At 42.7% G+C, this 25902-nt stretch overlaps 1 protein-coding gene across 6 annotated transcripts in view; it reads right to left on the bottom strand.

Moving 5' to 3' along the window:
* The window catches only part of MARCHF1 (membrane associated ring-CH-type finger 1), a 123466-nt gene that overhangs the window by 36763 nt on the left and 60801 nt on the right, over positions 1-25902 (bottom strand). For all 6 annotated transcript variants that reach the window (XM_081021772.1, XM_081021768.1, XM_081021769.1 and 3 more), the window contains one exon: positions 7861-7911. In XM_081021772.1, the coding sequence (XP_080877898.1) occupies positions 7861-7911 (51 nt within the window). The remainder of the gene's footprint in view (positions 1-7860; positions 7912-25902) is intronic.

Genomic DNA, 25902 nt, shown 5'->3' with positions numbered 1-25902 from the left:
TGCCACAAATCTACCTCAGAGCTCTCAGGAATATATTTTTTTCTTAATTTTGAACAAAAAAAATATCCTAAAAATATTTCTATTATTAATTATTATTATTATTACATTTCTATACCAACCTTCCTCCAAGGACCTCCCACTCTCCATTATTGATTTGTTCCCCCTCTCTCATTTTATCCTCAGAACAACCCTGCAAGGTATATTTGGCTGAGAGACTATGACTGGCCCAAGGTCATCCAGTGAACTTCATGTCTGAGTGGAGATTTGAACCCTAGTTTTCCAGGTCCTAGCCCAACACTAACCACTGGCTCTGTTCATTACTAAAAGTCTTCTCCATTATTTTCTTTGTTTAAAGTGGGTGTGGTTAATCTACAGGCCACATCTGGACCCTGAAGAGACTTTCTGTAGACTCCACAAAATCTGTATCTGAAGAAGTGTGCTTGCACACGAAAGCTCATACCAAGAACTAACTTAGTTGGTCTTAAAGGTGCTACTGGAAGGATTTTTTTTATTTTGACTATGGCAGACCAACACGGCTACCTATCTGTAACTGGAACCACAAAATCTGTCGCTTTTAAAATAACAGAGCAAGTGTCAGAAAAACAAAGAGCTCCTAACATGAATTTGACCAAACTGTGGGAGGAAGTGGAAGACAGGAGTGCCTGGCATGCTCTGGTCCATGGGGTCACGAAGAGTCGGACACGACTAAACGACTAAACAACAACAACAAATGTCCCTTAATAGAGGGAAATGGCCAGTAGGGCTCAAAAGGCACAGTTGAGCTGGGGGGTTGCCACTGCTGCTCCTCCTTATATACCAGCACCCACTGCCTCAGATGTCCCTCACATGCTGCCCAATGGTAGGGCTGGCCTAAAGTCATATTTTCACCAGGCTGAGTTATAAATTTAGATGCAGATCACTCTGCATGTTCATTTCCATTTACATCACAATGCTAACTCAGCTGATGTGTATCTACATCCAGGGCCATTACATGTGACAATGTGCACTGGGACATTTAGGCTGAGTAAAACCCACTGAAATTAATAGAACTTACTTTTAAGTGGGCATGCATAGGTTTACACTGTTAGTTTTTAAGAGACATCCACACTTTGTAAGCTTATTGTTGCCTGGCTAAAGATGACAGTATAATTCAATTATAAATTTAACCAGCCTGAAGCATTTTGGGACCCATTATTGCTTTTTAGAAGCACAGAACTTACATGAGTATGCTTGATTGCTATTCTTTATTGCATAATGTTTCTTTGCTGTGGTGATCCTAACACACAACCCACAGACACTGCCAGCCAGATGTGTCACATCAAACTTTGTGCAGTAGAATGTACAAACGAGACCTATGTTGGGAGGGGGTAGGAAAGAATAATTTCTTGTTCTTGAGGGTTTTCTTTTTCCCATATGCAAACATTTCAATTAACATTTCTGTAAGAAGAACTACAAAATCGGAACATTAGGGGAAAGATGCCTGCTGCAGATATTGGCCACAGCTGGTGGGTATATGACACATATTGCATTCCTTCTTTTCTTAACATCTGTGATCAGTTGCAGTAACTCATGCGGGAGTTAGGCATGCATATCCAGAGATAAACACAGCCTTTTTGTATGTGTATTTCATGTATATTTATTCAATTTTTATGTTGCTTGTTTTCATCCTGGAAACAAAGCTAGCTGAAGTAATTTGGGACACCCACTTTGTCTCCTGAAGCCTTCTGGACTACTTATTGCTTTATTATAAGCGGGCTGGGAAGGAACTGCTTCCTTTTCATCCTAAATAGCCATCATATGTACTGGGCATAGACCTGGGTGAGGAAATCCATGCAATTGCCGGATAAAAATCACTTCAGCTTAACAGAAGTTGCAATCCCATGCATGCTTTTATTACTTTTCTATGAGGTAGGAATTCTTTAAAAATTCAGACCCCACGCTGGAGTAAAAATGGACCAATCCATGCAGCTCACCACTACCTATTTGGAATTTTGCAATCTACAAGCTTTTGCAGTTATCCTAATAAAAGCAACATCGTTCTTGGCTCTTTACACCTATCAAATACGTATTTTATTTTAATAGATTTATTTGTTTGTTTATTAAATGTGTATACCACCCTTCATCTGAAGATTGCAGAGGGGTTCAAAGGCATAAAAAATATATAAAAACACAAAATACATAATGAAAACAAGGGGGAGACAAAACCAATAATCTCCCCCCTCCACCGTCCTCCCAAACTTCTTATTTTCCCACAGCTGGTAGTCAGTATGGTACAGAGGAAGCAAGTATATAACATGGCACACAGCAAGTACGCAACATGGCACAAGGACTGTATATTCACTGTCCTCCTGGAGGATGACAAACAGCTGCAGAAACCATGTTCAATTTAGGCAGACAGCGCATTGAGTACATGATTCAAAATTAAATTATTTTTAAAAATATAAATTCTAATGCAATTGTCACATCAAAGAAAAAAAATAGAAAATATGTGCAGCACATATAGAACTACTAATATGCAAGGTTAACATGTAAAACTTCGCTGTCGCAACCTCACATTTAGCACATCATGATTGTAGGCTGTTACTTGATTGGCTACACAAAAGACTTCTATTTCATTTCATGACAGCATAATTAACTTCAAATGGCAAATTCCTTTAATAGACACTTCATAAAAACACTTTATTTTAAAGCACTATTTAAATGAAGGGAAAAAGTTACACCAGAGGACAGCTGCAGAAAATTCATCAACGCAGATTGTATTGGTAGCATAATTGAAGGCAGCAATACAAAATTATGTTTTGCAGCAACATATTTATAAACAAGAAAGTGCATTTCTTTATGGGAGCAGAGCTAGGCCTCAGAAACAGCACCAATTCTACCAGATTAGTTCTGGCCTTCTGAAATGTTTCTTTTGTCACTATGTCAGAACGTAGCAGTTACATGGTGCTTTAGAGCACTCGCATTCAACAAATGTGTCGTGAACCATAATTGGGTCGCCACCCCACTTAAGATGGATCACCGCAATGCTGCTGTCCCCATTCAAAAAACAAAAACAAAATCCTGGCGAATTGTTCTGAGCAAGGGTGAGGTGAAGAAGTAATAGGAGCTTAGAGCCCCAGTGGCTATGAGTGGAATTCCTCAGCCCTGCTTGCCCACTACATGGGGCAGGTTGCTTCCTAATTCCCAGCTAGTGGTGTGGTGGAGTCACTGCTCCATCTGGAGTTCCTCTACTTGAGCCAGCCAGGGCAGAATATGTGCGTGTGAAGAGGGCTATTTGTGAATTCTGGTGTGCCAGCTCCAGGCTGCCGCAGCAGAGAAGACACTCTGGCTGCTGGAATAGTTTAGGATCCAGAAAACCCAAGCCTGATCCAATTCTGTCCCTTCCGCATTGCCATTCTTTGGGGCCTTACATCAGCTACGGTGGTAGGAACACCATTAGTGGCTACCTGTTGACTGCCTATGCCACTGGTGGGTGCAGTAGGGTCCTCAACCTTGGCTGCAGACACACCTCACCTCCCAGGCAGGCAGAGATCACCAGTGCCAGGTAGAAGGATATCTCCACCATATCTTACCACCATCACAAACACGCACACACATGCGCGCGCACACACACACACACACACAGCAAAGAGTAGGGCTCAGGGGTTAGAATTGATCTCTCAAAGGAATGGATTCCTCCTATGGGATATCTGCCATCTTCCTTAAAAACTCTGGATTCTGGAGTTTTTTCTTATGAACCAATAAACAAATAAAACAAAACCACTATATGCTCCCGTAACAAGGCAGTAGGGAAAGCTTCAGCCACCTTGAGTGTATGGAAGCATGGGATATAATTTATGGTCACGAAATATATAGACAACTCCACAGAATTGTGACACTAGTAAAACACTCTGCAAATAAATTGGCACATCATTTTCAGCCTCGCCAAAACATGCTCCAAAAGCAAGGCCGTCAGTTACACCAAGTTCAGTTTCAGAGTTAGTGTCTTTTATTCTGGCATGTAAGAAGGAGATGTCAGGTGTACTCATTCATTCCATGGCTGACACGTTAGATCACAGCTTTTCATTTCTACATAACTTAAGTTTGGGGTTTTCACTCTTCATTTTGGCCAGTCCTCACCAGCAAGTTTGAAATGTAGCTTATTTCTCTCCGCCCCCCCAACTTGTAATGCTTTCACTTGCAACATTAGTGACAGCAAAGGGGTGGGTTCCCTCCAACACAATGAATGCGATGTGTCCTAGAACAGCATTAGCTGCCATAGTAACAAGCTCTTCTCCAGTCAGCATCATTCACAGACAAGATTGTTGAAATTATTGTCCATATAAATGTCATCATATTTGTGTAATACTAGAAGTGGTGGTGTTTTCCATACCTTTAATGAGAGTTTGGCACATATGCTGATGAGGATGGCTAACTACATCATATCTAATCAGGATCAGAAACGCCTCCCTCTATAAAAATTAAGGGGAAAGTCTGCGAAGCAATTCACATACTTAGCTGAAAGGTACTAAAATACTGGAAGTAAAAAGTACTGATTTGAAGATATGAATACAGAAATCAAGGCAAGTTATTCTACTGAGGTCAATATGACTGTACAGAGGAATAAGGGCATGTTTACGAAGACATTCTTGGCTTTCATTTTCCTTTTAACAGATGTACTCAGTAATATTGTTATAGCTTTTAGCAAGTGCATTTTGGTATGTGTAAGTCAGTTGCTCAATTTAATAAACATCTGTTTATTACCCTCTTTGAAAACAAGCATAGTATGGTTAATTTGAAAAGTCCACACAGACCAAACCTTTAGTTGTTTATACAGATCATATCCAAGTGTGTGTGATGATAATGTGTCTAAGCCAAGATGAATTACAACAGGCGTTTCTTGCACAACCATTTATAAATTTTTAAAATAAATATCTGATTAAATAAGTCACTCTGCTGAATCTGCATAGCAGTTTTTAAAAATGCATCTTCACTTCCATCAGTTTAAAGAGGTCAAGTGTATCCAGAAACAAACTGAAAATGTTCCAATACAGTTTAAATCATTGAAGCTGCAAACCATTTTAAACACTCTGAAATCTTACTAGGGCATAACCAGACTTAGACCTGCAGCCATGGGCGTAGCCAGGATTTGGGGGGGGGGCAGGCTTTTTGTTAGGGGGGCACATAACCTCAGTTGGCTATGTATTTTTATTGGTTTTGGGGGGAGGCAATTCCCCCCCCCCGGCTACGCCCATGCCTGCTGTGTTATTTGGGAGGGAAAAGAAAATTCTAAGTATGGAAGCAAGAGAAAACACGTAGAGCAGTTTAAGGAATAAACAATCTCCAACATGCTTTTTCACTACTAGAGACGTTTGCACCTCTCCGAACTGGGAGACATGAGTATGAGGGGCCTTAGGCCACAGCACCTGCATCTTCCTTCAAAAAAACAACAACCCAAAACGGGAGGTGGCATACACATGGCTGCCTTTCTGGAGTAGATGATTATTTGGTTGTGATTGAGTTTTATCTACTTTTTACTGTTAACATTTAACTAAAAATTTCCATCAGGCTTTTATTGGCACATCATATTTTCGCTTTATTACTTATTAGGGAAGACCCGATTATTAAATGCCAAGCTCATATTTGTGGCCAACTGACAATGGATCAGTTTAGAACAAAGCGACTCGTTTTTTTTACTATGTGCTAAATTTTAAATATGTGCGATGAAGAGAATCAGTCTTCTAAGAAATCCTTTCACTCCCACACATCCGAATGTGGTTGTAACAAGAACTATTCAGTACAGATCTATGCAAACCATTCATTAAAAAAGAAGCATTTTTAAAATAAATCTCTCTTTGAATTTCTTATACTTCTCACTGAGAATATAGGGAATCCTCAAATAAAATATGTGAACATTTTCATACAAGCAGATAGTCTCTCACACACCAACATATTACAAAGAGTGGACTGTATCACACCGAAAAGAAACAAATCTAGATTCTTCTGAAATTGTTATTGTCATATTAACTCACACATTTCAAAAGCAATTAAACATTTAGAAAGAAAACACAGAGAAGGTAAAAAAAAAAAAAAGCATGCTTTACACTGTAGAAATAGCTAGAAACTTCTGCTGGGAGAATCAACACTAAAATGTAAAATAATTAATGTGAAATTCTAGATAGAATTCCTAGATTCTCCTGCAAAAAAAGGTAATTTCCTCCAAAATGGTACACCTGCTCTCACTGTTTTAGATAAAGGACAGTCAGGGAATGATCCAGCCCCTCCCCTACATGTATGCATGGAACTGCACATGAGGTAGGAGGCTGGAACTCATCACTATGGCAAGGACTCTCTGCATGCATGCAAAGCTACAAAAATATTTGAGAAATAAAATGTGCGGTATTTTCCCCCTCGAGACAGAGAGATGCATGTCCCACCCCTGAAAGAAAGGGGGGGAACATGGATTTTCTGTAACAAATGCCATCCATATAAACAAAACACCAGCCGATTACCAGGTGAAGTGGACACTTTCCCATCCTTCTGTCACTTGTGCAGATTCACATACTGCCAGCAGAAACCTTTATGTGTGTTTGTGTGTGAAGTTGCCGCTGGCAGGTAATTCAAAAGAAAGCACTACATTGTTTGAGCCCTTCTTTGATGTGTCTTTCCACTGTATAAATGAATATCAAGAGGAACAGTAAATTTGGCAGGTGGGGAAAAAGAGATTTACAATTGCTTGCCTAGGTTGGCAGGTTTACTCTAGAATGCCGCTGCTTTCACAAACACCTAGCAACTACCGTGCCTTCAGGTGTAATAAGTTACTGTTCATATTACCCTCTGATGTAGTGCTCACCTTCTCGTATCTTGCTCAGCAGCTTGGTCAACTATGTTTAGTGGCCACAAAATGCAGCTATTTCTTCCTTATTCATTCAGACTCAGGAAATCAATTTCTTTCTCCATTTATTCAGAGTTTTCACCTAATCTGATTTTCATGCTCCAAATGACTATTATTATAAAACTTATTAATCTCCTTCCATAATCTCCTGTGCTCTTGGCACCACAAACATTATGGAGCAGGCTGAATATCTATATCTTCAACCTGCTTTTGAAATGTGAAAATATATGGAAGGCAATTTGTCAAGAGTCTGCAAAATAAATTTAGACACACAAACACACACACACATATAGGGAACGGAAGGTTTGAGAGAGCAATATTCAGATCTAGTGAAGCCAATGGACTTTATACTGTTGACTTCAGTGAGATGTGGCTTGTTTCCAGAGTGACACATCTTGGCCTTGGGTGGGGAGAGGAGTATAAGGCAAAACCTTGGTTTAGTACTATGAGAGCAAGCCATAGTGATTCTTAGGCATGCATACTCCCTTCTCCAGTGCAGCCGCAAGAAGGTATTGGGAAGCTTTCACTTCTGTTTTAAATTAACCACAGCTTTTCATGAAATCTGAACTGGGACAAAATATGGTTAATTTTAACTATGGTTTGCTGAAACAATTCAATATCAAACCATAGTTTATAGCTCACTTGAACAAACCATAGTTGAGGTTAACCACAGTTTTCTATTTAGACAACACAGCAAAAGAGAAGCTTCCAGACTTTCTCCTTGTTGAGAGGAATAGAGGGCATGGGAGAGGTGTCTGCGATCAAGGCTTGCTTCAGCTCATTCTTGTAATGCTAAACCACAGTTTAGTGTTAAATGAAAACATACTCAAAGTATTACAAAGCCCATTTAAAAATACAGCCCAATCATACTCATGTTTATGTTCTACTGTATTCAATGGGACTCACTCCCAAGTAAGTATGCCTCAGATTACAGCAAAAACAGTATATGTCACAGTAGGTCTGCCTGAGAGTAGTTCGTAACTTACCTTTGAAATGTTACTTGAGCGGCTTGTTGAGCGGCCTGGAGATTTCTCATTCTGTAAAAAGAATAGTAAAGGTTGCTTAGCTTCTGTCTAAACCAGAAAATTAAAATTTGTACAGCATTATCTTTTGCTTTAACTCTCAGCATCTGAAAACCTACAAAGTTCATGTCATTGAAGGATTACCAGCTGGTATCCAAAGAAGTACTTTAAGCAAGCTCAAGACCTCAGGAATTTTAGTTATTTCTTCTTTCCACAGCAGATCTTTATGCTTTAATCATAATTTTAAAAATCCCCACAATCTGTTGTCCAAGAAAGGAAGTTAGAAGCCCCTTAGGGCATGTGGAACTAGTTATGCGTTTCTTTGGTTTCTAGCCATTGTTTAAAATTACTTAATTAATGTTAAATCTGGGAAAGAGAGAAAGCTGACAGTCTCTGTAGCTTCTGAATGTTGCTCTGCACAGCTGCAGGCACTATATGTGGGACGCCACCAAGAACATGAGGAAGAACTAGCTATGTATCCTAGACATTTTCCAACAATATTTAAAGCGTATTTACAAATCAAAGAAAACCATGTACATCTAGGCATAAAACTATCTTGACTCATATGAATGGAGCCTGACCCTAAAACTCAGCTAGATATTGTTATGTATGATATACATATACATACACAGACACAAGGAGTCAAAGGAAAGTATTGCTTAAGCCAGAGGTCCCCAAACTAAGGTCCGTGGGCCAGATAAGGCCCAAGGGACTCGTTTATCCGGCCCACGGCGACCCCCGCCACCCGCTGCTGCCACCCGCTCTTACCGGCGCTGTGCTGCGTGGGTCGGAGGGGCAGCAGAAATAGCTTGTGCACATGCGCAAGCGTTATTTCCTGTGCATATCCGGGTCAGAGGAGGCCTGTGCACATGTGCACAAGCTATTTCCTGTGCTCCTCCGCCCTGGAAGTGCGCTGGAAATAATGTGTGCGCATGCACATGGGCACGCACTCCTCCGCACGATCAGCGCTGGAGACACCAGCCCGAGGCGCGGTAAGTTTGCTGACCCCTGGCTTAAGCAGTAGTTATGCCCAGGTCAGCAGAAAGATGCCTCCTAGTTGAATGGTACTTAACTCCCAACACAAGTGGGCATATATTACAGAAACTTGCCAATGATTAAGTCCTTGAGGGATACCAACCATCAAGTAAAGCTTGAATTTGTTATGTTTCCAGTAAGGATTCTAGACAACAACACCCTGCAATATCTCAACTATGAAGCCCCTATTTCTTTTCATCCTGAGAAGCAGCAAAAAAAGAGAAGGTGGTGATGTTCTGAGAGGGAAACCATCTTAGTAGGACAGATCATAGTTGGATGACCTACAATTTTGTCCTTGTGTATATGGAGAAACAAGTGCACCCAACTACAGCCAAGTTTGTTCTTTGGAAAATTGGACAGAGGTGCAAAAGTAGAGGAAAGTAGAGGAGAATATCTAAAAATGGTTGTGGGCACAATGGGTGGGAGAGGTGCTTACTGGTCTTTTCTGTGTACTTTTAAAAACATAACTGCACCACTGGTACAAGCAGAGATAGAGCCGCAATCAGTGGCTCACCATGTCTCCACACAATACTTCAGTTAGAATTGCTAAGCTAAAGCCTATGAACAAAAAAGAGCAAAATTATGTTCATTTCACAATGCATATGTAAAGATACTACCATAAATATTAATGTATTTACAGATGTTACTTGCTAATTGCTAAGGCATATGTCAAGCGCATTTAGGTTACGAACATCTATGACAACAGAATAAAATACAGTACTATTTCTATATTTTCCCCGTCAGACGTATCTCTTATTCAGCTCTGGAATTTTTCTTTAGTTTCCTACAACATTAATCAATGCATCCAAGTAACAACCTAGTTTTTGACTTGTCTGAGCACGTCACAGTCACCTTCTGTTGCTTCTTTGCTCATGCCTAAATTACAATCATACCTCATGTTACGTCCGCTTCATGTTACATTCTTTCAGGTTACGTTCCGCGGTGACCCGGAAGTACTGGAAAGGGTTACTTCCGGGTTTCGCCACTCACACATGTGCAGAAGCGCAAAATGACGTCACGCGCATGTGCAGAAGCGGTGAATTGCAACCCCTGCGTGCACAGACGCGCCGCTGCGGATTGCGTTCTTTTCATGTTGCGAACGGGCCTCCAGAACGGATCCCGTTCGCAACTAGAGGTACCACTGTACCTGGAAATCATTAATAGCATGTGAGAGTGCACCAACATTTAATACTAGGTTAAGGCTAAGGAAGCTTGAGTATTCATTTACAGTTTTACAAAAGGTATGAACAGCAAAGTATATTTTTGTTGTTTCCTTTACCCCCAGCCTGCAAACATGTTCAAGTTGCTGTGCAACATGTACAAGGTACACTAGCCTGTCAGCTAAAGCATGCTTTTATAATTCAAATCATTTATACGTTTCCAAGCACAATTCGCAGGCTATACATGAGAGTCAGGCATGCCAACTCTAGGGGGCAGAGATGTCGTCAGCCCCTTTAATATTCCTTAGCAAAGGGCTCAGCCCCCCAAATAGTCAAGGCACAAGGGAGACCGGCACAGCCAGGAGCAAGGCCTAGCTGAAAGCTGCACTGGCTCAGATGGTGTCAGGAGATGTTGCACAGGCTGGTGCAACGTCGCACCAGCCCAAGCCAGTCCCTGCAGCATCTCCTGACACCAGGGGGACTAGCATGGCCTAGTAGAAGGCTGAACTGGCCTGTGCTGAATCTCCCATCACTGCACAGGCCAGTGCAGCCTTCCGCTACACCACGTCAGTCTGGCCTGCATGGCGTTGGAAGATGTGTATGACATCATGTGATGAATGCCACACAGATATAAGAAGGTAGGTCCTAGAAAGAAGAGGAAAAAACACCTAGCAATTTTATCCATAAAGGATTTTGCTGGGCTCTCAGTCCGTGACTTCCTGGCTGCACAAATATATCACACAGCTTGCTTGAGATTTAATGTTTTCCACCTTGACTCCCAACAGAAGCCTATAGTCCTCTTCAACATTTAATGATTCTGTTTTAGAACTCCTATTTCTGCTTTAGAAAGTTAGTGGTAATATGTTAGTATTAACATGGTTACTTCTTTGGAAAGTATATATCAATTTCTAGAGAAGTGGGCATGTTAATGTCAAATAAATGAGCAACTGTTATGAAAAGCTGGTGTAAAAGCTATGCATGTAACGAAAATAAAATTATGACAAGGGCCAGTGTATATAAAAACAAAGCCTCACTCAATACTAAGTTCTATTGGGTTTTTTTTTAAAAAAAGAAAAAATCTAGAGATATGAAAGAAGCAGAAGTAAAGAGATGCTGTCACCACCTTTCCAAACCACAAAGGAGAATAGGTAATTTTTTACACCAGGAAAATCTATAGAATGAGGCTCACAACTACCATCTTTGATCATCCTTTTTCCCAGTATCTCAATCAAATTTAAGCACTTTGATTAGTATTCCTTCTTCCCATTCTGATTAAAGTACATTTAACCTTCAAATAGGGACGCGGGTGGCGCTGTGGGTTAACCCACAGAGCCTAGGACTTGCCGATCAGAAGGTCGGCAGTTCGAATCCCCGCGACGGGATGAGCTCCCGTTGCTCGGTCCCTGCTCCTGCCAACCTAGCAGTTCGAAAGCACGTCAAAGTGCAAGTAGATAAATAGGTACCGCTCTGGCGGGAAGGTAAACAGCGTTTCTGTGTGCTGCTCTGGTTCGCCAGAAGTGGCTTAGTCATGCTGGCCACATGACCCGGAAGCTGTACGCCGGCTCCCTCGGCCAGTAAAGCGAGATGAGCACCGCAACCCCAGAGTCGGTCACGACTGGACCTAATTGTCAGGGGTCCCTTTACCTTTTTTAACCTTCAAATGCAGCATACGAAACATATAAGAAATAATGAAAGGCACATGTCTGTTCCATTTCTTCTTTCCTTATTTAAAGCTTTTAAAAATTCTATTTCTGAAGTAAAGTTTTGGTTTGAAGAAACATGTAAGGGAATTCACACAACTGAATGTAAAGGGTACACAGCATATAAACTGTCTTGACTTTTATATGCAAGAGATCAACAGGAGATCAGCAGGTGGCTAACACGAAAGCTCATACCAGTAACAAACTTAGTTGGTCTCCAGGGGTTAGAAGGATCTTGCAAACAGTCTACTTCCCCCTCCCCCCAAAAAAACTCATAAAAGTATATACAGCCACAGGCAACTGAAAATTGGTAGGATTTGATTCGTCTAATCAGTGGATATTTTGTCTCCTCTCATTGAACCTGATGGGGAAAGGGAATTCAACCCAAATTGGAATGAGTGGTGGGAAATAAAAAGGCAATCTCAAGCCACAGTCAAGGTCAGTTGGTGGGTCTGTCACAGTAAATAAGTGAGCAAAGAAAAGGACAGAAGCAGTAGAGCTGGAACCTGACGCTAAGCAGAGAACATAAAGGCTTAGAGGTTTGAGATGCCTGACAGAAGCCAACAACTGAAATGACTCACAGAAGCTGAGGAGGTCTCTGGGTGAAAGTCACTGTCCCAGAGGTAGCCTTTGAGAAAGTTCTAAGACCAATTCAGTAGGGTTGCTGAGTACCTGACGAAGCAGAGTTTGCTGGCACTGAAGATTACAGCAAAAGTCCTGATAGAAGCCTAATAGACGAGGCTGTGGACCTGAGTGAAGACTGCAAGTAGAGTCCTCAATGCCTATAGGTGAGGAATTGAATCCCTTAGAATAGTCTTCTTAAATGTTATAGTGCGTAAGCCTTTTAGTTAAAGAAACAGTATCCAAGTAAAGTTCAACATATGAATTAGTATTACCATCTTTTTACATTGTTAATTAAAGTAAAATATATTTTGTGAAGCTTTCCAATGCTTTGTACCACTCTTATGCATAGCTACTGATTGGTAAACCAAGGCTTTGACTTTGTATTTATACAAGGTGGCAGGAGTAAAAGGGTTGGATAGATAAGTAAAAGTTTTCAGCCTGAAGTAGAGAAAGCAAAACAGCTGAATTGTGCTTTAATAATAATAATAATAATAATAAACAATTGTGTCGGAGATGGGGGTAGTTCGTTATGATCTGGTGGCAGTGCGGTGGGAGTTGTGACAGAACTTCATCTAGCTCTGTTCTTAGTGGAGCATAGATTTATCTACAAAATATAAATGTTTAGATTCGTTAATTTAGAAGACAAATTGAATTATTTGGGAGCCAGAATAGCTCGCAAGGAAATCCATCAGGCCATGCTAATTGGCAGACAACAGTCAATTAACATCCAAGATGAAAGAGTAGCCAAGTACTTGACAAACAGCCAAAAGCATTTCAGAAAGAAAAGTACATTAATTAAATACACAGAACAGAGGTGCCTCAATTAGTACAGAGCTGGAAAACAACCTTGTTTGTTTTATTTACAGCATATAAAATGTGGATCTTTTTCATACCATCCTAACAGTACATTCCTGCACACTACTCAAAAATGAGTCCCACTGAGTTGGGTAGGACTTACTCCCAAGCACATTGGTAGTGGATGACAGCAGAGCAGATTTGCTTTACAGAAGCCGTGGGGTCACAATTCATTCCATGAAATCATTTTTAGAAAAAAGCAAATTTGCGAATAAGAGTCTTGGAAATCAGAGAGCTGAAAAGAAATGGCTGTTACTTCTGCACCTTATATGTTGATGTAGCATAAAGTGTAAAATAACTACAAGAATAGGTTTTGTTGTACCTAACACTTTCCTTCAATAATATTTTTTGTAGTCCAATAGCTCTTTTAGCACTATTGCTAAATTTTATCAAGTTGCAGAGAGCCACATTCCTACTCTATGTCTACCAATTGTATATATTAAAATAGATGCAGTAGCTATTTTCCCACTGCACAAACAGGTTATTGTTGCATGCCAAATTTATATACAATAGAACACTGGATCTTACTTGCCCTGTCAGCTGTATTTATTTGGATATTCTGTATTTTGCTCCAAAAACAAATTTCATTTGCCATGAAACTCACTGGGGGACCTTGGGCCAATCATCACATTGAAGGATTGTTGTGGGAATAAAATGAGGAGTGAAGTAATGAATGCTACCATGAGCTCCTTGGTGGAAGCTCCTAAGAAATCTAAATGTAATAAATTAAATATTCTATAGCATCCATCCAATGGCTGACCAGTAAAGGTACAGCAACTTTTTTTAAAAAAGGAGATACCTGGACGCCAAAAATATTCATGAAAGGGTACATTTTACAGTGAAACCTCGGTTTTCGAACGTAATCCATTCCGGAAGATCGTTCGACTTCCTAAACCAAGCATCGGCAAGCTCAGCCCTCCAGATGTTTTGGGCCTACAACTCCCATCATCCCTGACCACTGGTCCTGTTAGCTAGGGATGATGGGAGTTCTAGTCCCAAAACATCTGGAGGGCAGAGTTTGCCTATGCCTGTCCTAAACGTTCGAAAACCAAAAACGGAAGCCTCAATACAATAGGAAAACTCAAAACGGAAGCTGTGTGGCACATTCAGCTTCTGAAAATCGTTCAAAAACTGAAACTTCCAGGTTTTCGGCGTTCAAAAGCCGAAACTTTCAACTTCCGAGATGATTGAAAACCGAGGTTCCACTGTACATGGAATTTGAAAAGTGAATGCTTGAAGGGTAAATGCAAATAAAAGTATCCTCTTCTCCCTCTCTATGGCCTATGAAAGCTATTTATTATGATCAAACACTGACCTCACTCTCCATTAAGATGCTGCTTTTACAGAGCTATGGCAGCAAACATCTCACATAAGCAAGCTTCATGCTGATCTCCATGACAACAGGTTATATTCTCTACCAATAAAAACTACTGTGTCCAAGGTTATTCCTTTTTTTCCCCCTTCCTATGCAACTGGCATAATGTAGAAATATAAAGCTGCAATGATTAGCTATTCATTGTGAGATTACGCTTAATGACAAGATGTCTGCAACCCAAAAAAATCAATGAAATAAAACTTTTAAGACATTGTGATAGTATGTTCATAGTAGATGCTTACATAGTGATGGTCTTCATCTTGCCAGTTATATAGCCTTTATTTCTACTAGAATCCTTTCTAGTAGAAATCCTTAGCTGATGGATTTGTAGCTCTTTTGTAACTGAACTATGGGATAATCCATTCAGACAGGAGAGCAGACCATGGGGAGATTGGAAGTGTGCTGATGTGGCAAATGGTGTTTGCCCAGGCCACAGTTTGCCATGCTAAGATGCAAAGGGAAACTGTGGTTTCTCACTAACAAGAAACTTGAAATCTCTTCCCTTTGTGCTTGCGGGAAGGGGCAGAGGGAGAATATGCTGAAGGCCTATGTGATTCCTTTCCATATCTCCAGAACATAGAAGGATTCATAATACAAGTGCACTCTAGTATGTAGCCTTTCCTTAGACTTGGAGATTTCCTGAGCTGGTCTGGGCTAGGTTTTGATCAAGTGATCAAGTGTCAGACGCCAGCACAGTAACTCCACAAAGCAGTTGTCTAACAAAAAAAAAAAGTTTTGATAATCTTAGTGGCATTCTTGTTGCATCCACTTAAAACCACGCACCACCACCTTGTCATCTACGGCATAGATCACCTGACAGAGTTGCACAATGCGGTGCTCACCGTTACAGACACATTCAGCCTCAATTTTGTGTGGACCACACAGGACTAAAGGTTAGGGATGGGGCACCTCTGACCCATGGGCCAAATTTGGCCCACAAGGCTGTTTTCCCCATACTCAACTTCCTAACATCTGACATCATTTGCGTCATCGGGTGTGAGGCAGGTTACATGACCATTACATTGGCTACATGACCAAGGTCTCTGTGAGGAACTCAATCATGCCGCTAATCCCTATATAAAGCAACTCTGTCAGCCCCATGCTTGTGGCTTGGGAAGTTCCAAGTGTAGGGCTGTTGTCAGGGTCCAATAAGGATCAGGCCCGCTAGACCAAAAAGATTCGCCATCCCTGCTATGGAGCCTTGCAGCACAACCCATAAATGAGGGTAACACCACATCAAACATCAGTTGCTTTCCTATATTCATTGAGAAATAAGTTGTTGAAATAGATAGACTGGAGGCATAGTGACAACTTCCTACTTTATACACAAATGTACTGAAAAATACTCACCACCCTCAATGAGAAGCAGCAGAGGATAGTCTGGGTAGAGAGAAAATGAGAGGGTTTCTCTCCTGTCTGCCTGTGCAACAGCGATACCAGATCAATCAGAAGGAAGAGAAACCTAGCTGTCATTTCTTCAACTTTAGAGAATAGAAGAGGCCACTCTGTAGCCTGGTTTGCACAGGACATGAGTTGTTTAAGAAACCACAAGTTAAACACAGGTTGTCTCCAGATGACTGGAGAAACAAGTCATATTTCCCCCCAATGTTTGTTTTGCTTTCCAGCTACTCTTGCCTCTTGTCTTTATAGCTGGATGAATTTATGGAGTAGGGTGTTCAAACAATCCACGGTTAAGACACATTATGGTTTATTGCCAGTAAACACATAGTCCAGGAAATCATGGCTTAGCTGTGCAAACCAACTAGCTTGGCAGGCAAAGTCATAGATAATAATAATTTATTATTTATCCCCCGCCCATCTGGCTGAGCTTCCCCAGCCACTCTGGGCAGCTCCCAATCGAGTGTTAAGATCAGGTGATGAAACATGTGGCTGCTCTACAATTCTGCAATGATTTACATTTATTTATTGATTGATTTAATAATCAGGCTATGATGGGACGATGAGCTGCTTGTGCGTAAAATCCTAGTCCCTCAGAGTTTGGTCAAGTTTGCAAACCTCTGTCTGTAACGGAGCCCCTTAAACATGGCTCTGTCAGTCGCTTGCAGATTCCGACAGTGGTTGCTTTCGGAATCGCTTCCAACATAAAAGCTCCTTAACGGAAACACGTCTTCTGGACTCTCTGCGTGACAGTTTCCGGCGAGGAGTGGGTGTCCCTACAGGAGGTCCTGAAACCTCCCCACTGTTTTCGCTGGAAGTGTCTCGGAGCCATCCCTCCTGCTCACTTTCCCTCAGCTCAGCTCTTCTCCCCCTACTGGTTCCCTCTTCAGCTGCTGAGTCTCTCCCAACCTGTGTGAGCCCTTCCACCTCCCTTCCTTCCGATGGCAGTTCCCTGACATCCACCTCCCCTCCACGGCCCCCTTCACCCCCTCCCGCCCCCTCCTCTATGGGCGGTGAGGAGGCAAAACCCCGGAAGGAACTTCCTTCACCTTCCGATGTCTCGAACACTTCTCTCCACCTGTCGCGGTTCCTGGTCTCGAAGTACTCCTCCTCCTCAGAGTCCATCTCCCCTTCCCCTTCCGAATCCGTGAATCCTTCCAACTCCTCCTCCTCATCGGTGGTCCCAAAGTATTCCCTCCGGAACCTCTCCACAGGCTGAGGTTTCCTTGGGAACCTTTGATGGAACGTTTCTATCAATACCTCGTCATTGATATCTTCTGCCATTACCCAAGTGTTTTCTGACTCCGGTTCTCCTTCCCACGCTACCAAATACTCCACCTGATCCCCCTTCCACCTGGCGTCGAGGATTTCTGCCACATGGCTGCTGCATTCCCTTTCTTCTATGATCGGTCCCCGAGTGGACATCCCTTCTCGTCCCCCCTCATACGGTGACAGTAACGACCTGTGAAATACTGGGTGCAGTTTCATGTGGTTGGGTAACCGGAGCCTGAAAGCCACTGGGTTGACTTGTTGAATGACCTCAAAGGGACCCAACCTCCTGGGTCTTAATTTCTTACAACCTCCTTTGAACGGCAACCCTTGGGTTGACAGCCACACCCGATCTCCCACCCTTATGGTTTCACCTTCCCTTCGGTTCTTGTCTGCCTGCCTCTTGTATTCTTCCTTCGCCCTTTCTAAGTTGAGTTGGAGCTGACGATGGATTGCTTCCATTTCTTCTACAAAATGCTCGGCTGCCGGGACGCTCCATCTCTCCCCTCCTCCCCCTGGGAATGCCCTGGGATGACACCCATAATTAGCCAAGAAGGGGCTCATCCCTGTGGACACATTCTCTGCATTGTTGTAGGCAAATTCCGCCAGCGCCAACTTCTCTACCCAGTCATTCTCTCTGTCATTGACATAACACCTCAGGTATTGCTGGAGGACACCGTTTGCTCTTTCCGCCTGCCCGTTGGTTTCAGGGTGCCGGGCAGTCGAAAAGTTGACCTCCACCTGCAGTAAGCTCATGAGCTTCCTCCAGAACCTGGAAGTAAATTGTTTTCCCCTGTCTGAGACCACCCTCAATGGCACCCCGTGCAACCTAAAAATGTGTTCTACAAATAACTTCGCTGTCTCTTCCGCCGTGACTGCATGCGAACAGGCTACAAAGTGGCACATCTTTGTTAGTAGGTCTACCACCACCATGATGGCTGTTTTCCCCTTGGACTTCGGCAGATCAGTCATAAAATCTATTGACACTGCCTCCCAAGGTCGTTCTGGGGTTGGTAAGGGTTCTAATAGCCCCGCCTGCGCCCGCCTCTCCCCTTTGGCTCGCTGGCATTGCTCACACCCTCTTACATACTCCCGTACATCTTCCCTCACCTTAGGCCACCAAAATTCCCTGGTGACCAACCACATGGTTTTGTGTTGTCCAAAATGCCCCGCCGTGGGGCTGTCGTGCAACTGCTTGAGTACCCTCCCCCTTAAGTCTCCTTCGGGGATATACAGTGCCCCTTTGTAATACAACGCTCCATTTCTTTCCTCAAAACCCCCTGGTTCCTCTCCCTCACCCCTAAGACCTCTGAGCTTATTCTGGGCATATTCATCATTCTCTGTTTCCTCTACCAGTTCTCTTTGCCCCACCAATGCCCCCCCCCCACACCCAGCGGTCCTCTGGGATGACATGTCTCTCTTCGGGTCCCCCCTCCCCTTCCAAATATTCAGGTTTGCGTGAGAGAGCGTCCGCCCTAACATTTTCTGGACCTGGCACATAACAAATTTCAAAGTGAAATTTGGAGAACTCCTGGGCCCATCGCACTTGCCGTTGGTTGAGCACTCGTGCCGTTCTCCAATACTCTAAGTTCTTGTGGTCCGTGCACACTTGCACCTTATGTTGTGCCCCAATTAATAAATGCCTCCATCTCCTGAACGCTTCATGAATGGCAAGTAGTTCTCGGTCATACACCGTGTAGTTCCTCTCAGATTTGTTCAGCTTTCGCGAAAAAAAGGCACACGGTCTCCACTCTGACTCCTCCTTCCCAGGCTGCAGAAGCACTGCCCCCACAGCCCGGTCTGATGCGTCCGTCTCCACTCGCATCGGTTTTTGTAAATCCACATGCAGGAGCTGTTCTTCCGAAGCGAACGCCCTTTTCAGTTCCTCAAAAGCTCGCTCCGCCTCCGCCGTCCAAACGAATTTCCTCTTACTGCTGAGACAGTCCGTAATGGGAGCCGTCAAGTGGGCAAAATTTCTGATGAACTTCCGATAGAAGTTTCCAAATCCAAGGAATCTTTGCACATCCTTCCTTGTTTTCGGTGTTTTCCATTCCAGTACCGCTTGGACCTTGCCAGGATCCATGGCCAATCCCTTGTCCGACAAGCGGTACCCCAGGAATTCCACCTCCTTGGCATGAAACTGACACTTCTCTAGCTTCACCCACAGCTGATTGGCTTGCAGTCTGCCCAACACTTCCCTGACGTCTTTTACATGCTGCTCCTCAGTCTCTGAATATACTAACACGTCATCTAAGAAGGCCACACAATTCTTGTAAAGCAAAGGCCCCAGGACGTGGTTCATAAACGATTGAAAGCACGCGGAGCCTGCTTGTAGGCCGAAGGGCATAACTAAATATTCAAATGCCCCCAAAGGGGTGAACATGGTGGTTTTCCATTCATCCCCCTTCCTTATTCGTATCAGGTTGTACGCCCCCCTCAGGTCCAGTTTAGTAAAAATCTTTCCCTTCCTGACCCTTGTCAAAATGTCATCAATTCTGGGCATCGGGAAAGTCACTGGTTCTGACACTGCATTTAAGGCCCTGAAGTCCACTACAAGCCTGGGTTTGTCCGTGTTTTTTTTGTCCACAAAAAACACTGGGCTGCCCCCCACCGCCCTGGACTCTCTGATGAACCCTCTCTTCAGGTTCTTGTCAATGAACTCCCTTAGCTCCTGCATCTCTCTGTCTGACATGGCGTACAGCTTGCCTACAGGGAGCTGTGCCCCAGGGAGTAAATTGATTTGACAGTCAAAGGGCCTATGTGGGGGTAGTTTGTCTGCCTCCCTCTCGCTGAAGACGTTGCTCAGGTCGGCGTATTGTTGGGGAACCTTCCCCTTCTCCGTTACTTCCGTCCCTGCTAGAGTGGCTCTGGCCCCTCCTTGAGCCTCCCGCTCTTTGCAGTGTTCTAGACAATGTGCTGACCCAAAGGAGACCACTCTCTGATGCCAGCCCACTAGCGGATCATGTAACGCTAGCCAGCTCATCCCCAAAATAATGGGAGCTCCTCCCAAGGTAGCCACATTAAACGCTATTAGCTCAGTGTGTCTTGCTACCCTCATTATCATTGGGACGGTCTGCTGGCTGACTTCTCCTCCCAGCAGCTCCCTTCCATCGATCGTGGTCACCTGCAAAGGGTTACTTAAAGGGATAGTCTGTATCTGGTGCTCAGCAGCAAACTCCTTACTCATGAAATTGCAGGAGCTGCCTGAGTCCAATAGCGCCTTTATCTTTAGTGGGTGTCCGTTAGGCAGCTCTAGTAACACCTCTATCACTAGGGCGGGTTTAGGAGGTTCCGGCGTGGGCACTTTCACTGCTCTTTGGCCTGGCTGCTGTGCCCCGACGGTGGCAGCCAGGCGTTGGCTTTTACTTGCTCCAGTACCTTTTCCTCCCTCTCCCCAACAGCTCCCGCCATTCCTTGCCATTCCTTTCTTTGGGGGCAGACTCTGGGAAAATGACCTGGCTGTTGGCAGAGATAACATTTCTTGGCGCCCTTTCCCTCCTTCTTCCGCTCTTCACTGGGCTTTGAAACTGCGCGCGCGTGCGCTGTTCCAATTTCCATCGGCTCTCCCGGCGAGAACGGTGGCTCTGGAATCTCTGGAATGTGAAGCTCCCTCCAACGTTCCCCCTTCCCTTCCCGCCTCTCCAAGGCTCTCGCCTCTTGGCGCGCTCCTATGGTCAGCGCTGATTTGGTCAGCTGGTCCATAGACTCCGCCCTGGGCGCCCGGGAAAGTTCATCCTTTACCGCCGAAGCAAGCCCTTCTTCAAAGAGCATTTGAATGGGTTCCGCCGATAGATCCCACCCCAATTTATGGATCAACATGGTAAACTCAGTCCAGTACTCACGCACAGATCGGCTCCCCTGTTTGCACGCCATTAACTGTCTGCGTACCACTCCCTGCTCAATATCGCTGGAAAACATCAAATCCATTGCACGAAAAAACTTCCTCGTATCCTTCAGGATGTCATTGTTTGTTGCCATCAGGGGCCTCACCCAGTCTTTCGCCCCCTTTTTGAGATGCCCAATCACAAAAGCCACCCGCGATTCCTCGTCGGGAAAGTCATCAAACTGCAGATTAAGGGCATATTGCATCTCTGTCCTAAAGGCATGATAGTCCTTGGCCTCCCCCCCAAACTTCTGCACCAATCCTGGCAACTTTCTGGCGAGCGGGGTGTTTTTCCCCTTCTCTGCATCTTGAGCCCTCCTCTCCTCGAGCCTCGCCGTCTGCAGCGCTAGCTGGACCTCCAACGCCCGGTACCTTTCCTCCAGGCTTGGACCCGCTCCAGCTCCTGCTTCTCCGGTTCCGGCTGGGTTGCTCATGATGCCTTCTCCTGCACAAACTGCTCACAGAGACTGTCGAAATGCTGTGATGGGACGATGAGCTGCTTGTGCGTAAAATCCAAGTCCCTCAGAGTTTGGTCAAGTTTGCAAACCTCTGTAACGGAGCCCCTTAAACATGGCTCTGTCAGTCGCTTGCAGATTCCGACAGTGGTTGCTTTCGGAATCGCTTCCAACATAAAAGCTCCTTAACGGAAACACGTCTTCTGGACTCTCTGCGTGACAGTTTCCGGCGAGGAGTGGGTGTCCCTACAGGAGGTCCTGAAACCTCCCCACTGTTTTCGCTGGAAGTGTCTCGGAGCCATCCCTCCTGCTCACTTTCCCTCAGCTCAGCTCTTCTCCCCCTACTGGTTCCCTCTTCAGCTGCTGAGTCTCTCCCAACCTGTGTGAGCCCTTCCACCTCCCTTCCTTCCGATGGCAGTTCCCTGACACAGGCTTTGGGGGAGTTCTGCTTAAGTACAATATTTTTCGTCTTTTCTATTCTAAAAGCTTACTTTGTACAGAATACAACTGAATACAAAACAGCTTGGGGAAAATTGAATATGGTAACCAGACTGTTCAGTTTAATAAGGAATTGAAAATGCTAAATTGCAAATAGTGTCTTTAACAGAAGGCATACCTACTATATTACACATGTTTTGTGCAAAATGAAATATTAAAAACTATTTATTTCAATTAGAAAATGTTATAATCTAACAATAAAAATAAATAAAATCTTTGCTGACTTATTGCATTTTAGGGAGCCTGAATCTAAATATACTAATATAAAGAGACATGAGGTTTAAGATCAAATCAGCAATCCACTGTCCTTTAAATGACAGTCTTCCATTTATTCTGAGTTTACAGATAAAAGCTTTGAGGAAACAATTACCTTCTGTGTCTTTTCCATTAGCCATGCAGTACATGGAACTGACCAGATGATTTTTATCTTTTGCCACATTGTATTTTTTTGTGTTAGCCTGATCTTTCATTCTCTGGACAGACTGGAGCATTCCCTTAATGTGGAGGAGGATCAGGAAGAAGTGTCCTTGCTGCATACTATATGGGTGAGGTTGGAAGAATGGGTAATTTAATTGATGGTGAAGCGGGGAATGGATAAGATCAAGTACTGCTCATTTTATCTGGAGCCTAGTAGGGGAGGGGTCCTAAACAAGAATTCATTGAGAGAAACATTAGTAAGAAAGAGTGGAGAGGAGCCCTAACAGAGGGAGATGGGGATGAAGGACTTGGAGGACTGGAACTTGCTGTTGAGTGAATACGTTTACAGTTGCCAGAAATGTTTATCAATTTACAGGTGCTCACTGTATATTTTACATTTATTTAAAAGTATATTATCATTTTTTCCAAAATGTTTTGTTGGTGATGCTTTTCCTTAAACATATCAGGAATATATGCAATGGAAAGAGCAAGCGAATGAAGGAGGCTAACAGCACTGATTTAAACCAGCAATATAAAAACAGCAAGAAAATACCAAACACTGAATCACAGAATCATAGAACTGTGGAGTCAGAAGGGACCCAGAGGATCAAATGGGTCAGTGCCCTGCAATGTGGGAATCTCAACTAAAGCATCCATCACAAATGGCCATCCAACCTCTGCTTAAAAACCTCCAAGGAAAGAGAGTCCACCACCTTCCAGTGGACTTGGTTCTACTGTCAAGCAGCTCTTACCACTGGAAAGTGCCTTCTGATGTTTGGTCAAAATATCTTTTCTTGTAACTTGGAGCCATTGGTTTGGGCCATACACCCTGGAGCAGAGGAAACAAGCTTGCTCCATCATCCATGTGTCAGCCCTTTAGATATTTGAAGATACGCCTCCTCTTTTCCAGGCTAAACATACCCAGTTCAATCTACTTAACTTTTTTTAATCTACAAAAATATCTTTGCTCTACAGATCAATTCAAATAAAAAAACCAACTCTACAAAATGACTGAACTAATTGTAAACCTTACACATTTCAGGAGCTAATAATGCTTGAATGCTGAAGAGGAAGAAATTTTGTGAGGTTTGGAAACATTTTATGGCAACAGTCAGAAGAAAACTGACTTCCACCACAAACCATCGAAACTCAGTCTCATAGAAAAAACGGACAGGTAACTCACACCTCTTAAGTCATTTGAGATGGAAAGTAAACTGTCTTATAATGCCCATTTATCATGTAAGATAAGTGATGATATAATTATATGAAAATACAGGGATTGTAAAATAAATTGCCATGAATACTTATCAGCTAAAGAAGCTATATAAAAAAAGTTATAATACGAGAACACAATCTGAATTTGGAATAATCTCTGCCCAGGTTCATATAAACTGTGTTCAATACAAAATTATTTTTGTGAGAGACCAAGGCAAAGAGTGATGGCATAAACTCTAGAGCTCAGATGTTTCGGTCTCTCCCTAGCAGAGAAGTCATGAACAGTTATTAATTCAGAGTAAGCTTGCTCATAAGGCACTACCTTTTTATGCCTCATTGTTTTACTAAACCTCTGTGAAGTCTTATTTGCCTCTTTCGTCAAAAGTTGCAGCAGCAGCATCCATCCAATGACTAACTTACTAGACACTTTTGCTGAAAGATTAGAGAGCAAGAAACTGCCTTGGGGGAAAAATGGGGAGCAGCTAAGTGCTCTTTAAAGAGAATGGACCAGATGCTGACTGGTAGTATAGGCATATAATTTTTCAGACTGCCATCACTGGAGCAAATTAAAGATGTGATTTATGCAAGATCAGTGCAGACTCTGTGCACTATGACTCCCAAGGATAATTATTATCTATGTTCTGAAGGACAAACTACAGTTCTATAAAGGTCACTAAGCACTATAGAATCTTGTGTGCTGGAATCTTAAAGGAAGAAAAAGAATACCCAAGGACCTGCAAAATGATGGATGAGAATAAACTACTGCTTACTACTTACTTATTCCCCTAAATGATAGGCATCTATCTAGGCACTAGTTATAACTCATTTCTGAGCATCACTATATGCCTAGGTACTACCTAAATCAGATCAAAGCTGATAGCCAAGAAGGAATGAACAGCAATAAATGATAGGTGCATCCATACTTTTTAGCATGTAAAACCTGAACTCCATTCTCAGTCCTTGGCAACAGCCAGAGAGCTCTGGGATCCAATATAAACATTGTGTTAAGCATGCTATTGGTCCTTGAGCAATACTAAATAGCAGCTACATTGGGGAGGGATCTAGATTTTGATTGAAACATTACCACACTTCTGGAATAGAGTGCTCCACAACTGATATCTAATAAACAATAGTTTATTAGTTTAGACCTTTCCTTTCCCTCCTACAATGGATACAGCAAAACAATTTTACAAATATTCATTTTGATCATCATTTTCCAAATCTGAAGTCAATGCAATGAAACTAAATTCAGGACTGATTAGCAGATGAAATATTTTTCTTAATTTATTTCAAAGCACTTAACGTTTTGCTCTTATATTTGTCATTTTAACTTCTACATTTCAAAGTACATTTTTTGAAACATTGCGAGTGATTTATTTTCTAAATGCTGTAAGTTCATTAATTGTACCACTCTATAGAGCCCATTTGGTTGTACTAGCTTTATCCGCTGCTCAAAATTTAACTTGAATCATTTGCATTTGGAATCTTTTCAGCATTTTTCAGACAAACTTAATTTTCAGCACTAAAATAGCGAAACAAAAGAATTTTTTTAAAAAGACAACACAACACTTTCCTATTCATTCAATGCAAGCTCATTGTTTCTATAAAAACACAGGTTTTGTTTTTACATGAACTACTCAAATTTTGTTGCATTGTTTTGAGTTCCTAGGCTATATGAAAAATTCTATGGCCCCAGAGTATGCATTCTATAATCAATGAATGCAAATCAAGTTTTACAGTTTGTTTAAATAAAATGTGAACTTCAGCAGCTATACTGCGGTTAACTGGAAAGGTGTAGGCAAGAAAAAGAAAGCTTGGGTTGATTTGTAACACACATTCCATTTTTACATTACCAACCATTGTGTTTCTCCGAAGCTAACAGTTACCAAAAATTCAAATCCCTTGATACCAAAATCTCATCCCAGATCAACAACCACCATCTGTTTTATCTGTTAAATGTTTCCTTCCTTTTTTTCAACAGTTTTCTCAGTTGCCTTGAAGGGCAGTAGAGATCCAAGAATATAGGAAGTAAATAAAATGTGCGGCCCTAATAGTCATTTTGAATTCAGTACTAAAATATATAGAGATATAAGGTAAGGGAAAGGGGGCATCTTGTCAAGTG

The sequence above is a fragment of the Podarcis pityusensis genome (assembly GCF_964106645.2).
Source record: "Podarcis pityusensis genome assembly, chromosome: 9".
NCBI lineage: Eukaryota > Metazoa > Chordata > Lepidosauria > Squamata > Lacertidae > Podarcis > Podarcis pityusensis.
This window is presented reverse-complemented; position numbering and strand designations above follow the sequence as displayed.